Below are 15,231 nucleotides of genomic sequence, written 5' to 3' on the forward strand. Positions count from 1 at the left end.
CAACCCGTGTCAATGTATTGACAGTCAAATATTTAAATTTTTCATAATATCATCATCATCATCATCAGCCGGGGTCAATCAACTGCCGGATGAAGGCCTCCCCAAGTTTCTTCCAACTCTCTCGGTCCTGTGTCGTTCGCTGCCACGTATTTCCGCCGAACTTTACCAGTTCGTCAATCCAGCGGCTTTTAGGGCGACCCTGTGGCCGTTTCGTGCCCCTTGGGTACCACTGGATGACGGCATTTGTCCATCGGCCGTCCTTTTGGCGAGCAATGTGCCCCGCCCATTTCAATTTTAGCTGTTTGGCAACGTCTATTACATCGCGTACTCCTGTCTGCTTCCTAACCCATTCGTTTCTTTTACGGTCCTTTCGCGTGATGCCCAACATACACCTCTCGATGCCTTGCTGTGCGACTCTTAGCCTTTGGACATCTCTCGTGTTGAGGGTCCACGTCTCGCAGCCATACGTGAGCACGGGTAGCACACATTGGTCGAACACCCTACGCTTAAGACACAATGGTAGGTCACTCTTGAAGATACTATTCAGACGTTTTCATAATATAAACAACCATAAATAATTACGACTGTCAAACGAATATAACGAAATATGCGATTGTATACTAAAAATGTTGTGGAATCACCACCAGTCCACTAAAACTAAAGTTATAATAGTTACACAGTCACGCCTACTTCAATACGAATGTAAACTTTACCTCATTAAAACTCTTATCAGTTAAATACACAGCGAGTATTATTATGAAAGTAATTAAGTTACTCGCACGTTTCTACAACGAAATAAACCATAATAATAACCATTAAACTGCAGATTAGCCATTATTTAAAATCACCAATTAAAATTAAAGCTACCAGTAAAACCTATTAATTGTTATAGAATGAGGAAATCATCTTCATCTAACATCGAAGAAAGTTTACATGGGAATTAATTGTATTAAACCCTATTCACTGAACTGACATGAAAATTCATTTCAATTGTTTCGTATGGTCTATATTTAAAAATTGTCATTATTTTACAACGTTTTTATTAGCTCGTATTCTTATTCGTCCAGTGGTTGTTTATCCAGTACAAATCTTGCAATCGATTTTTAACTAACTTCCCGACTAGCTAGACATTTGAAACTTTTTGAATATATCAGAACACGACGCCAATGCATTTTTTTAATACTTTTAGCCATCTTTAAGTAGAATTGAATTCATTTTCAGTTAATTCTGTTTTGTATGAAAAGTTATTTTGGAAGAAATCCGGAATCCAATCCACTATTATTGGTTGCTAAGAGGATGGTCCTAGCAACTAAATTATTATTATATACGTGCGTTACAATGGAAATCAATATGAAATGTCAAAATGACATTTCAGTATTATTTCTATAAAGCACAATTTTTTTTGATTGCTTAAGCTAGTCAAGTCAAGTTTATTTGATTCAACAGGAATTTTAAAAACATTTTATAAAAAAAGTTCTTTTTATATTGTAATTATTTTATGTAAGTTTAGCTACATAATAATCAAACACATCCTGGCAAATTATGCTAGCCTGATAATAAAATTTATGATGTTTTGTGACAAAATTTGCTCTCACATTTATTACTTTCAGACGATTTTACGTTATCATCACCGGGAACTTTTAAAAACAGCAATTAAAATGATGTTATCCATAAAATATGTAAATTATATACATACGATTTCTATTAATTTATAACAATATGGCAATAATATAAAATAATAACGAAAATCTTATACTTAAATAATTTAAAACTTTAAAATTTTGAAGCCTGTTCTGAACCCCAAGAGTTTTGTGTTCAGTTCCAATTAAAAAAATCTATTTTTAAGTCAATGGCAAATGAAAAGAACAAATTAAAATAAAAATGGCGTTGCTGTAATTCACATAACGCAATGAAAAATAGATATACGTGCATATAATTATGATGTAGTGTTTTATTAAAATAATAGAGAACATTTCAGTAAGCATGCAAAAGATATATTGGAAGATTTTAGACATTATTCTGGGCATTTAGAAGCCTTCATCAATAATTAATTGTAGAAATAATAGTTCTGAATATGCAAATGTTTTCTTTGGCAGTTGTAAAAAATGATAATGAGATTTGGCACCAATTTTAAAGAAAGATAACACAGCTTTCTTAAATATAAATAGAGATTCCAGCACACAGTTCCTAATAAATAACTAGAATTCTTACATACATGGATGAGTTTTCTATATAGTAAATAAGAAAGTAGATAAAAATACTATATATTAGTTAAAAAATATAATTATCAAAAATTGGCAGGAAACCCTATGAAAGTTCATAGATTCTAATGTATAACCTGAATAGATGAGATAAATATAAACAAGCATCTCGGATAAGAAAATATCGAAAAAAAAATAATAAAAGGTGTTCAGAAAGAATCGTGGACTACGGCAAACCTCAGAGACATCTCCAAATAGAGGCCCAAATAAATTCGCCCCGAGCAAACAATAAGAACACTCCAAACCACTTCCAGCGGAAAAAGAATCGCAAATATATTAACCTACAGCGGGAAGTTGAAATTGGAAAAGCCGCGAAAGGAAATGTTTTTGAAAACAATACTTGGTTCTTGGTTTATTTGAATATTATAAATTGACGTTGGTGTCTCGAAGTGTATTGTTAATATTACGAGCTTTGCTATATAGAAAATACACTTGAAACATACTACGTGGTATATGTAAAGATATGTAAAATTCTATTCTTTAAATTCATAAAAATAGATATATTAAAAAAACATTATATAGTCATAGTAGATTTTTGGGTTTCCACCGTGTGTCTTTCTTCCTTCTTTATTCGACGTTTCAGGCTCGTTGCAGAGGCCATTATCAAGAGATGATATGACTTGATTTATGATACCATTTCTTGATAATGGCCTCTGCAACGAGCCTGAAACGTCGAGTAAAGAAGGAAGAAGGACACACGGTGGAAACCCAAAAATCTACTACGATAAAAAACAACCGTGAAAGCCTCAAAGTAGTCTCAAACATAGTAATATAGTCAATTTTATATTTGAATTAAATAAAAATTCAGCTGTCAAAGATTGAAATACTGAATATAAATATCAGCAGTTACATGTAATATCCATAATTTAAAAAAGGGGTACATGAAAAATGAAACCTCTACGATATTTCTCAAAATCATTTAATTGACATTAGCTACAATTAGGTAGGCACGGATTTCAATAAATAAATCATTATAATTCGTGGATTGAACTGAAAACCGTGTATCAAGATTTAATATGCACATCGAACTGATGTACTCCTACCGTTTGGTTCTGCGTGCCTGTATTCGGTATCGTTTTATTCAATGTGTGGTAAACGAAGTAAAGAAATAAAAAGAAATTTGGAAAAAGACCCCCTACCGCAGTATTAAAGAGTATCGACGCTCCCCTCCCATGCGGTACGATTGTTCACATTACATTGTAATGAGAAAAATAATATACCTAAGTAAGCTGTTTATAAAATAAATAATGTGTAATAATAGTCTGTTAGTTTATTCTATGATATAAAAATCAACCGGCTATAATATACATTCACCAGACAAATGTGGAATTGAATATAATTCATATTGTTATTAATAATGCTTCCAAAGTAAAATGCCATGTCAATTAATGAAAGGAAAATAATGGAGTACAAATATTTTAACACTATTTCTACCAGAATAACAGAAATAAGATTTAGACAAATCGTCTACCAAATTGATTGATTAAAATAGAATTTTCACGTATTTAAATGTCGCTATCTAATCGGATTGATGTATTTTTTCTCTTCTAACGTTTTTTGTTAAAAACGTTGTAAATATCTTTAACCAACGTATATTCGAAATAATTCACACAGGGTACGTCTCGCTGATCGACATAAAGGTATTTACTACAAAGCCAAAGAATGCCAATATGAAACACAAATATACAGTGACGTCCCTAAAATCCCGCCCTTAGCAGCGCCAAATGCCGCCTCATTTTTTTTAATACATTATTTTTATCATCCTTTCATGAGTCCAATATCTAAGAAATGTCTTGTATGGATACATTACTATCAAAATATCGGACTAATTATTCGTAAATCTGCACGTGTCGTTTCTGGTCACCAAGGGCGTCGAAGAGCAACGGAAGTAAACTTGATATCGCAAACCCGACAAAACCAGTCAGCTGAATTTTTTAATGGAAAGATATTTTCATTATTACTAAGTTCATGTAGCTATTTCTATATATTCCAAATGATTTTCCTCGATTTGCCGTCTTTCGAGTAACTGGCGCCCCCAAGGGATGCTCAATCTGCCTACCCCCACGGGACGTCACTGCAAATATATATATACTATGTATACTAATAATACAATTAAAGTATTTATCTGTGATTTCGAAATATACTTTTGATCAGTAGGTACATGATATGGTTTTTGTATTAACAGTTATATTAAAATAATCTTTGTCTGCGAGCGCTATTAGCTGTTTCCTCGTGTAGAAGCCTCAACAGGCAATCAATAGCGAGGGTTGCGGGGCTGATAAATGAGCTTTCTAGAGACGTAGAAATTATTTGTTTTATAAATATTATTTATCGTTTATCTTTGTTGTTTATCTCTATATATATATAAAAATCTCGTGTCACGATGTCTGTGGTCGAACTCCTCCGAAATGGCTCGACCGATTTTTATGATTTTTTTTTTATGTATATTTGTTAGGTATGATAATAGGTCAACAATTATATTTCATACCGCTAGGTGATTAGGGTATCTCTATCCAGAAAATTTTTTCTTTTATTTTTTTGAAAATTTCTTTTTGTATTTTTTTTATTATTTTGCATCAAAAAATACCTATAACCCCAAATTTTCACTCTGCTACCCCCACCCTCCCATTTTTTAATCGCGATTTTATTATTTTTGTATGAACAAATTTAACCGTCGTTCGTATTTCAAACAGAACGAAATTATTTATGTTGTTGAATAACAGATGGCGCTACGTCCGAGAAGAATTCAAGAGAAGCGTCGCGTCATTTTGACATTTCATTCGGCATATCACAACGCAGTGCGTGCAAAATTTTGTACGATTTATTTTAATTTATCTATTTTTATGTGCGTGTATTACAGTGCACAATGCCATCAAGACGCAAGGGGGGCTATTTGGGCCGTCGAACGAATAAAGCAACAAACATGCGAAATAGTAGAGCAGAAAGAACAGACGAACAAATCCAACAAGATAACAAAAACGTGCGTGTAAGCATGTCGTAATTGCGTGCATCCCAATCACAAGAGACACGAGCTGGACGCAATCAACAACGACAATTGGAACGGAGCCAAGCGCGCCGGTTCGTAGTTAACACACGCAGAGCAAATGACCGACAACGCCAACAAGTACATCGAACATTTACATCCGCTTATTTCCTTCGTCTCGCATTCGAGTACGAGCCAGATATTGAATATTCCGCTCATCCGAAAGTACTGATCGGTGTTATCGACAAAGAATGTCCCCATTGTCATGCGCTCAAATTCAAACATGAGTCAGCCGGGATGTATTACGCATCAGGAAAAGTGCAACTACCAGAAATTGAGATACCACCAGAACCATTGAACGGCTTGCTCATCGGCACGGTTCCAGATTCAAACCTGTTCCTGAAGTCCATTCGCACATTCAATTCATGCTTCCAAAAGACTTCGTTCGGAGCAACAAAAATAGTTCACAATACTGCGGTATATGGTCAACAATTCCATTCTACGTTCAAAATCAAAGGCCAAGTATACCACAAAGTAGGCTCATTGCTGCCAATGCCAAACGAGCCACATAAATTTTTACAAATCTACTTCATGGGCGGTGAGGACATCAATCATGTGGATGCACGTTGCAGCTACAATAGCCTCAATTCGCCTAATGCCAGGCGCATCGTCGGCGAACTGGATGCACTGTTGAATGAGCACAATGAATTATTGAAATTCTTCAAAGCACACATGCACGAATTGCAAAGTGACAATCACGCTATTGTCATCAATCATGAGAAAACACCAGCTGGAGAGCACGTGCTTCGATTCAATGCGCCTGTTGTTGACGACATTGCTGTAATCATGGTTGGCGACCACACATCGACGCGAGAAATCGTGATTCGAAGAAGAAACAATAATCTGGAGTTCATCGCTGACACACACCGTTCATACGACGCTCTCCAATATCCGCTAATTTTCTGGAAGGGACAAGACGGATATTGCATAAACATTAAACAACGAGATCCTGTCACAGGTAATTCATTCATTATGAACATCATTACTCATTTTGAATTGAGAAAATGAATGGTTGATGTTTTTTTGTTTTTATCGGCGGTCATCGTCTACAGCGCTCTATTCCTCTTTCTGTCATATATCTCATCCCCACACACTTACGATACATTCGTTATTTTTTATTTAACAACCAAAATATTCACTAGAAATAATTTATATGGCAGAACAACGTTTGCCGGGTCAGCTAGTATTATAATATTAAAATAACTTGATTTATCTGTTTAAAAAAAATGTGATGTTGTAAACGTTTTGAATTAATAGTTTGCTACGTTCACAATATTTATGTTTTTAAATAGATACATTTAAAAAATCATGGACAATTACTGATGAAAGTTTTCGGAAATAACGTACTTGCAACATTTTATCACGAGTGGGAAAAGATGTCAGTTAACAGCGGCGGAGTGATGATGTGTGGTGTCGGAAGATGGGAGCTCATTTACACTCAACCGTTGTCTATCTCAGTAATGAAAAACACGGTATATTAGGTACCCCACTGTTGACATATTTAGCAAGCCTTAAAATGAAATTACTCATAACAGTCATAAACAATGGAACCAGGTAAAGTCTTTAAAATTAGGTAGGTCACTAAACCTTATAATAAATGATTCACTTACTTTTCTCGCTGAAACTTGAGTGTGTGCACAATTTGCGGTGACTTCTGCCTGAAGTTCCAGAGGTGCAGCGAGTTGTCAGACGTCGCTGTCACCAGTGCGCCTTCGTTCACCAGAAACTGAACGTGCGTGACGGCCGGCGCGACGTCGAAGCCCTGCGTCGCCGCGTCCGACGCGCAACTCGCGCCAGCTCCGCTTCCGCTGGCGCCGGCGACGCCTGATGACGTCGACGCCGATCCAGCGTCATGGCGGACGTGCGCGTCGACTCCTGGCCGGCCGAGACTGTTATAGTATAGTGGTCAAGGAAAACAATGGTACAAATGTATATTAAAACAATAACATATTATTTTTGATCAGGTGCCAATAAGTAAGTGTTGGGTGTTCGATTTGAGTTACCACTGTGGAAGACGTCGACGTGTCGTAGATTATGGTGTTGAGGATGATGATGAAGAAGTCGAAGATGGATGCAGGAGCGAGTTTTATTTGCAGCGTAACGGTCGGCACAATAGTATGTTACAGTAGTTATGTTACAATACGATAATATGATAATGTTCCGAGGTCCGAATCTCGGTACAATAATATGTTGTTCGGGACTTATATTCGAGTGATATTTCCGATGAATTATTATAACAATCAAAACAATATTCTTTTTATTGAAATAGTTATTATCTGGCGTTTGCATCAATGGATGACTAAGTGAAAAATGAAGATGCAGAATTTATTATTGAGTTCAGCTCCTTACCGACTTTGCTATAATTTGACACTATGAAAAATAAATATTTAACTTGTAATTCTATATCACTATATAAGTAATTACTTAGTTCAATAAATCACGGGTCAGAATCTAAAATTAAAAATGTATAATATATTAATTTATTAAGAGAGTGTAGACAAAAACCTAAGTTATATTTTAATTCCACGTTTATTTTTTATTCATGAATCGGTAAGGTAATGTGGGGTAATTGCATACAAAAAAAAACAAATTGACATAAATAAATAAAAAAAATATGTATATAATCAATCTTTTAATATTCAGTGACTTTAAGAACAGTTTTTTATAAAAATATAAATAGGATAAATTCATTGGTCTATACCTATATCGGATTCAATCACGACCTGAACAAAAACGAACCATACGTGCGAGTGAGTAAGCAATCGGTACGCTTATATCTGCACACTATGCGTTAGAGTAAGATAGAATTTCTACGGCTGAATAAAATATTATTTCAAAACGTCGCCGGTAAAAATGGATTAAGAACTGATTACATTCATTTAAAAACTGCGAGCACGTGTTGCTGAAATATTTTTTTTTGTATTAAATATTATAAAATAAGTGGTAATTATTTTTCGTTATTTTAGTAGAACGTATTGTTAAATAATAATATGTTGTGTTAAAATTTGGTAGCCGTACTGAGAAGCAACACGAGGTATAACGTTTCATAGTTAAGTAGATAATAATAAAACTGAGGTTCTACTGTGTGTCATACGCTAGAAACATGGCTGTTTTTGCCGAAAAATAGGTGCTCTCTATATATCATTACTTTGAGGATTCAATTGTCTGCCAACAATAATTATTTAAAAATCTGAAAGAGATATTGCATTCCGGATGTGTGGCGAAAAAAACATAGTAAATAAACACTTTTCGTTTCGTAATATCATAGTGATTATTAACATTATTCAATGTCGAAATGAGTTCATACTAGTTGGTGAAAATGCTTGAAATTCTCTTTGTATGATAGAAAGTCAAATTATTTAAGTTACAGTGAAAAATATTCTCCGTTAAAACATCTAATTAATTTATTTGATCAGAGATCAACAAATCCTGTGTAACATGTAATTATTATTTCTATAAAGCCAACATAAGTGCCTATATGACATTTCCAGCGTTTGTTGAACCTTTTCTAATGCCACACAGGTTGAAAAACGCTAATCCTAATGATAATTTCACGACAGCAGATTACGAGGACGTACCTACTCAGTGGGCCACTAAATTTGATTAATATCATAACAAAGGGAATTCATTATCATTAGAAAATAACATAAAAGGTTTTATTCACGTTTTATGAGGATCTCATCCGAGACTAACATGTTGTTTTTATTATTACCTTTCTTAATTATACATATTGAATCTTAGATTGTTAGATGATATTAGCTATATTCGAGAATATTATTAATGTTTCTATCATAGACAAGATATATCTATTTGAAAACAAAACAACAAATAATAATAAACAAACAGAAATGTTGACAATAACATATTAACACAAACAATCTATGGATATATTTACGTAATGTATAATATAACTTAATAGTCAATCCTATATGTCACAAGTTTGATCTGTGAGAGAAAAAAAAGTTGGACTGTGAGGGATTCAAACTCGCATTACACACTGCTCGGGTAAATATATTTATTCTTTAAGGTAGGTTGTCGATCCGTCTATAGATAATGAAAAATATTCTTCAAATCCTGCCAAGGAATGACAAATAAATGAACCAAACATCCTAATTTACAGCAAAAGAAAAATATAATTTGTATACGGTGTCAGGAGTTATCCAAATTTATTTACGGAATTTTAGACACAAAAATCAAAGTTAGTATATAATATACAAAAAGGCATTAAAAATTTAAATAAATTTAAAAATTATTGTTATTCAAAATTCTAATTACTGAAATACATCGTCGTTTGATATTGGACGTGATAGGATCATCAAAATATTATACAGAAAATATAACATTATTATTTTCAACACAATAGACTATGCGGCCCAATGACATTAGTGTATTGAAACAGTATTGCAGTAGTAGAAGTAACATATAAATACTCAGGCTTTTAGAAAAACGCATGTGACCTCACCCGGAACGAACCAAGAGCCCCTGAATGAGAGCCCTGTGCAACACACTGGACTTCAAGGGCTGCAATATATAAATTATAAATAATAATAATATGTCAATGTTAGGATATTGTAGTGACTTTACTTAATATATACAGGAAATTCTATAGTCAAAACAAACCCATCATCACTATTCCAATCTATATAATCATACATATTTGTAGGAGCAATTTTATTAAAACTAATAATATTGGATCACGATAATAATACGTAAAATTATGTCAATAAAAGTGACATTTACAACAGCAAATTTCAATTAGCAAATGTCGTATATTGTGAATAAATCAACGCTTTTGTACTTTATTTGTAGCGGTCGTAAATCAGTCGTATCGATCCCCGGTTTATTGAAGCTGAATGCTACGTTTCAGCGATACAAATACAAGTCAGCGGTGTAAATAACCGCAACCATTGGTTGACAACTACCCCCATCCCCTTTCTATTATAATTAGCTTTCTCAGTGCGCACTCTACTCTTGAGTACTATACGCGCGTTGTGACCAAATTAAATTCTTAATTTATAAAGAAAACTCAATCATTTCATAATATACGAAACATTTTTTTTGGCTGCATAAAATGCATGGAGGGAGACAAATATCAAAAACTGAATAGGATTGAGAGATCTGTTTGAAGTAGCAATGGTCGAAGTTGAAGAAAGTACTTCATCCAAATGGAAAGGACAAATCAAAGCATTTTTTACTAAATCATGCGAATCGATCGTTGAAATGTGCAGTTGAACGGATAATTTCGGATAACATGGCACTAAAAATTCACATTGTTTATAATTATATCATAGCTTATAATTAGTATCTTTAGAATTATCTTCAAATGTGTTGATCTTGCCGATTTTTTGAATAATAAAATGCCTAATTCTTGTCAAATTTGGGATCACAGAGATTATTAATATAATTTTTTATTGTAAATATTTTACTAAAATTATCTCATCATAAATTATACTAATGGTTTTATAAATGCGTTTAAAAATTAATAAATGTAAAAAATCTTAACACCACTGCACAGTTATGTACCGAAATATGACTATATTCTAATACATTAAAGCGAGAGGTTTAAAAGAATACTATTTTATGTAATAAAAATACTTTATGCAGTCATCAGATGTTTAAAATAAATATAAAGGATAATAAGGCTTCAAAATTATACAAATACATTATCTACAACGTTTAAGGTATGTCCAGGATCATGCTTTGAAAATAGAACAAAAGCTCCATTTTGAAATACGCTGAGCATGTCCCCCCTTAATAAAATTGCTGAAATTAGAATAGTTATTTAAAGAAACATATATCGGAAAATACCCCTTACATTTTGATATCTGATTGCCGGTATAAACTATAAAAATATTATTATTGAAGTACATTAAAATAAAACAAATCTGTACACAAGTACCTACAAAGTCTTGAAAAGGTTTATGTTGACACATTTATTATGAAGGTATTCCTCGAATAAAATAAATAAAAACGATACTGTAGTAAACATCTCACCACAAATTGTATTTTCTTAGAAAAAAAACCTTACTTATATTATTTACGTAAATAAAAAAGCCTGAAACAACGGTCGCCCTTATAACGTAGACCGCGTTTGCGTTTATGCCCCTTATCCAGCGAGCTTTTACCCCGAGGACGATTCTCACCCTTCTCTAAGCTTTTTCCCATTGTGAAAATTGCAAAGCTTTCGCCAGTATCGCGCTATACTTAAACATTTTTTGTAGTTTTTGTTTTATAAACATGACAATAGTGAATCAGCTTTGCGCAATGCAGTTTACTTGACAAAATATGATACTACTATACATTGTTTGGATTAGAATTAACACCATAATCTATTTTCCTACTTATGATTATTAAATTACTTACAAATTCGCGCAGTATTCGTAAAAAAGACCCTCATATACTATGATGCTTATATGAATTTTATTATTTAGTAAATATATGAATATATATTAATAGAGATGAAAAAGGTTTAATTTACTTGGCAATACGGATTTTCATTGAAACGTCGCTTTCATTATTGTCATATACAAAGAATGTCTGCTTAAATAATGTCGTATATAATTAACATCATATCTATTGCATGGCCCCCACATCCTGAAGCGGGCCCTCAAGCTAAGATCTTTGGCGGGCCCCCTACCTATCGCTAAAGTTAAAGGCAGTGTGAAACACTTCATTAACGTTTTTCAAATTTTGTTTTAGGTCAAATTAAGGGTATTTATACAGTTGTATTATTAGCGATATATATTAAAGCTAATTTTATGATGTGTTTTTATCTCACTTATCTGGTCAACCCGCCAGGCCGGCCCCCTCGATAGCCCGGGCCCTCAGACCAGAGTCCTGTCAGCCCCTCCAGGCCATGATCCATTGTATATGGTAGACAATGTCTTCTACATACATTGCAATGAGGCTGGATATTTAAAAATCGCTCTAATATGTTCTATGTAACGGTATATTCTATAGAAGTAAATATTATCACTAATTTGAGTATTCAATCGTAAGCAGAATTTCTATTTACTAGTAACTAGAGCATAGACAAATAATAAATGTAAATCATTTTTCGTTTTGAAGCCCAAAATCCCGTTGGGCTCTTGAATATGTATGTGTCTAAAACTTTACGAAAAAAAGAAGTTATACGTAGCTGTGACCTAAGGTTAGGTACCAATAATATTTTAAGTTTATACCGAAAAGGTGAATATAATTAATGCATTCTGCAAACGGATACAATATTTTTTGACAAAAGCAGGTTATTTGATATTAAAAATTTGAGAAAGAATTTTTTTACAGACTTTGAGAGCCATTGTGTAGCCCGGATGCCGGCTGCCCGAGGACAATTCTCTTCATCCGGATGGGGTTTAAAGCCGCGCGGTTTTTTTTCGGACTTTTGTTTTTGGAAAACAACCCTTGACAAGAGTTAAAAAAAAGTAAAAATTTAACCCCACACAAGATGAACCATCATATTATAAACAATTCTATATTAATAATACTGAAACTGTTTGCAGTTATTGAGTCTTATTCAGTATAAGAGGTATGAAAATTGTATAATAAATATATACTAATAGACAATATAAACTTTAAATAATTTAACGGTTGCTTTATCAGTGGTTTATTTGAATAAATGTATGCACGGCTCATTAATTGTCTGTAGTATGTTGACAGTACCACCACATTAGTTGACGTAAGCGCACAAAAAAGTCAAACTAGTGTCAATGGTTTGAATAATATAATAATACATTTTATAATATTACGTACTGATCTCCCGTTCTTGCTTAGATAATCGGTATTTAATAAAAATTTTCTTTGACGGAAAGGTGTAAACGACATTCAACATTGAGTAGATTTGATTTCTTTTGACAATACGTATTATTTCGATACCTATCACTCGTTATGCGTTACGTAACATGCGCACGAAATTTGGCTATATAACGAATATGCCCACTTACTTAGATAATTATCACTATGCATAAGAGCCTAACATAAAGAAACTAAAACGTAAAAATATACAAATATTTTTAAATTACAGTAACAATTGAGATAAGATCAAGAGTACTTACACATTGGCGCTATTATTAAGATATTATATAGTTTAAACAAAAACCAATGATGAACCCAATCCAAATACAAAATTGTTAGCAAGAGCTTATCTTTATTTTACACAAATAGTAATACATATCATGGGAAGTACATTAAATATGGTATATTTTCAATAAAATACAAATACAATATAATATTTTTTATCGGATCGCAAAATTTAAATGTAAATATTCTAAGTCTCTCCAAAGCGGGTTGTGTACCGGGCCTAATGCCTCTTTATGAATAATGTATGCTAAAACCACATTCCACGTATAATTAAATTGAATAATTAAAAACATTTTCCGGTAAAATATTATATGTAATTTTCACGCGGAAAATCAGCAAACACCCTAATCGCACATTCCCTTTGAAAGCATACGACGCATAAGCCGAGAGCCACGTTAGGGGTAGTACACAGACGCGTGGTGCCACAATGTATGCTGATTACTTAATATTGCGTATATGCAATTAGTAGATTTTGTTTTCTATTTACATTTACATACTATTAAAAGCAAATGTATTCAGAAGCTTTTAACAAAAAGTTTCGATCAAAGCTTTAAGATATAAATAAAACTATAATTTTCATTTCTAAAATGCATATTTCTGAAGATTGCAAGTTTGTATTTTTAACCAACGATGCTATATTATAGAAGTTTTATTACTCCAATTCACAATGCAAAATAGAAGGTAAACGGTGGGAGATGCGTATATATATGGAGTTTCTCTTGAATACAGAGTATTGCAAGTTGGGCGCCAATCTTCGACATTTTCAAATTCTCATTTTTACTAAATTCGATTAATACGTGATGCAATCTAAACATCATTGTCAAAATATACATTTCAAATAACCCATGAACACAAAAAATACAAATATCATTTCATGTTGAATATACGCCATAAAGTGTCAACTACAAAACATGTTAAATACGCATCGCATTCTGTGTTGCTCTACAGCAGGCATAGATTTTAGTTGATTGCACCATTTATGTACATATCAACCGAGTCCACGTAAAAGAGTAAAAAGTTAATATATTCAGTTGTATTTCCTCAATCACCTTACGTGAAAGCCATTTTTAAACTCTCCATAAGGAGACCCACGTCGTATCACTGGATTTGTATTGCCTAACTCACGACCTGCCACAGGAATGAGAGAAAGAGAAGATGTGAAAAGCTTTAAATTGAGACGAAATTCACATTAACGTCGCGCAGTGGGCTTTTAAATTTATCAATTTGACGAATGGGACATTGAGATTTTTTTATTGTGTTTTTACCGAAGCTTTGACTGCGACTCGCTGTCATATCGCCTCTTCTCTTCTAGAATGGAATCCGTCGATCAGGTCCTCACTCCTATTCTGTTAAATAACTTTACAATTTTGCCTAGCTCTTCCGTCATACCCACCGCCAGGACACCTTTCAATTCGTCGACATTCTCATAGATATCCGCAATTCGCAGCTGTACTCTGTGAATTTCATATTTGGGGCATTGCAGTGCTATATGAACAATGTCCTCTAAAACATGACATTCATCGCAGAGCTGCGATTCGCTTCTTCCCATGAGGACATCAAATATTTTGCCCATGGTATGCCCTGTTCTTAGCCTCAGTATTAACTTAAGCTCATTCCTCGTCAAAGAAGATTCTTTGTGATTGTGAGAGACAAGTATTATTTAATAATTGTCCTTAGGTAAGTAGAATACGCCCTTTTCTGGATAAAGGATGATATTGAGTGTAGATCATAGCCTACTTTAAGTTGGGCAGGCCTGCTTCACAGAGTATATCTAACTGTTTTACATGTGCGCTGGCATAACGCTGCTCGGGCAACGTTAATATCGATACTGGACTTAGGCCCACTTCGTAG

The 15,231-nt window shown here is 33.5% G+C and overlaps 1 protein-coding gene across 2 annotated transcripts in view; it reads right to left on the reverse strand.

Annotated features, from left to right (window-relative positions):
* Tomosyn (syntaxin-binding protein tomosyn) overlaps positions 1 to 15,231 on the reverse strand; it is a 735,273-nt gene that overhangs the window by 226,912 nt on the left and 493,130 nt on the right. For both annotated transcript variants that reach the window (XM_085942075.1, XM_085942074.1), the window contains exon 3: positions 6,915 to 7,193. In XM_085942075.1, the coding sequence (XP_085798201.1) occupies positions 6,915 to 7,193 (279 nt within the window). The remainder of the gene's footprint in view (positions 1 to 6,914; positions 7,194 to 15,231) is intronic.

This window comes from Rhyacophila brunnea, unplaced genomic scaffold (genome assembly GCF_057557595.1).
Source record: "Rhyacophila brunnea isolate RB1 unplaced genomic scaffold, BYU_Rbru_1.0 scaffold_14, whole genome shotgun sequence".
Taxonomy (NCBI): domain Eukaryota; kingdom Metazoa; phylum Arthropoda; class Insecta; order Trichoptera; family Rhyacophilidae; genus Rhyacophila; species Rhyacophila brunnea.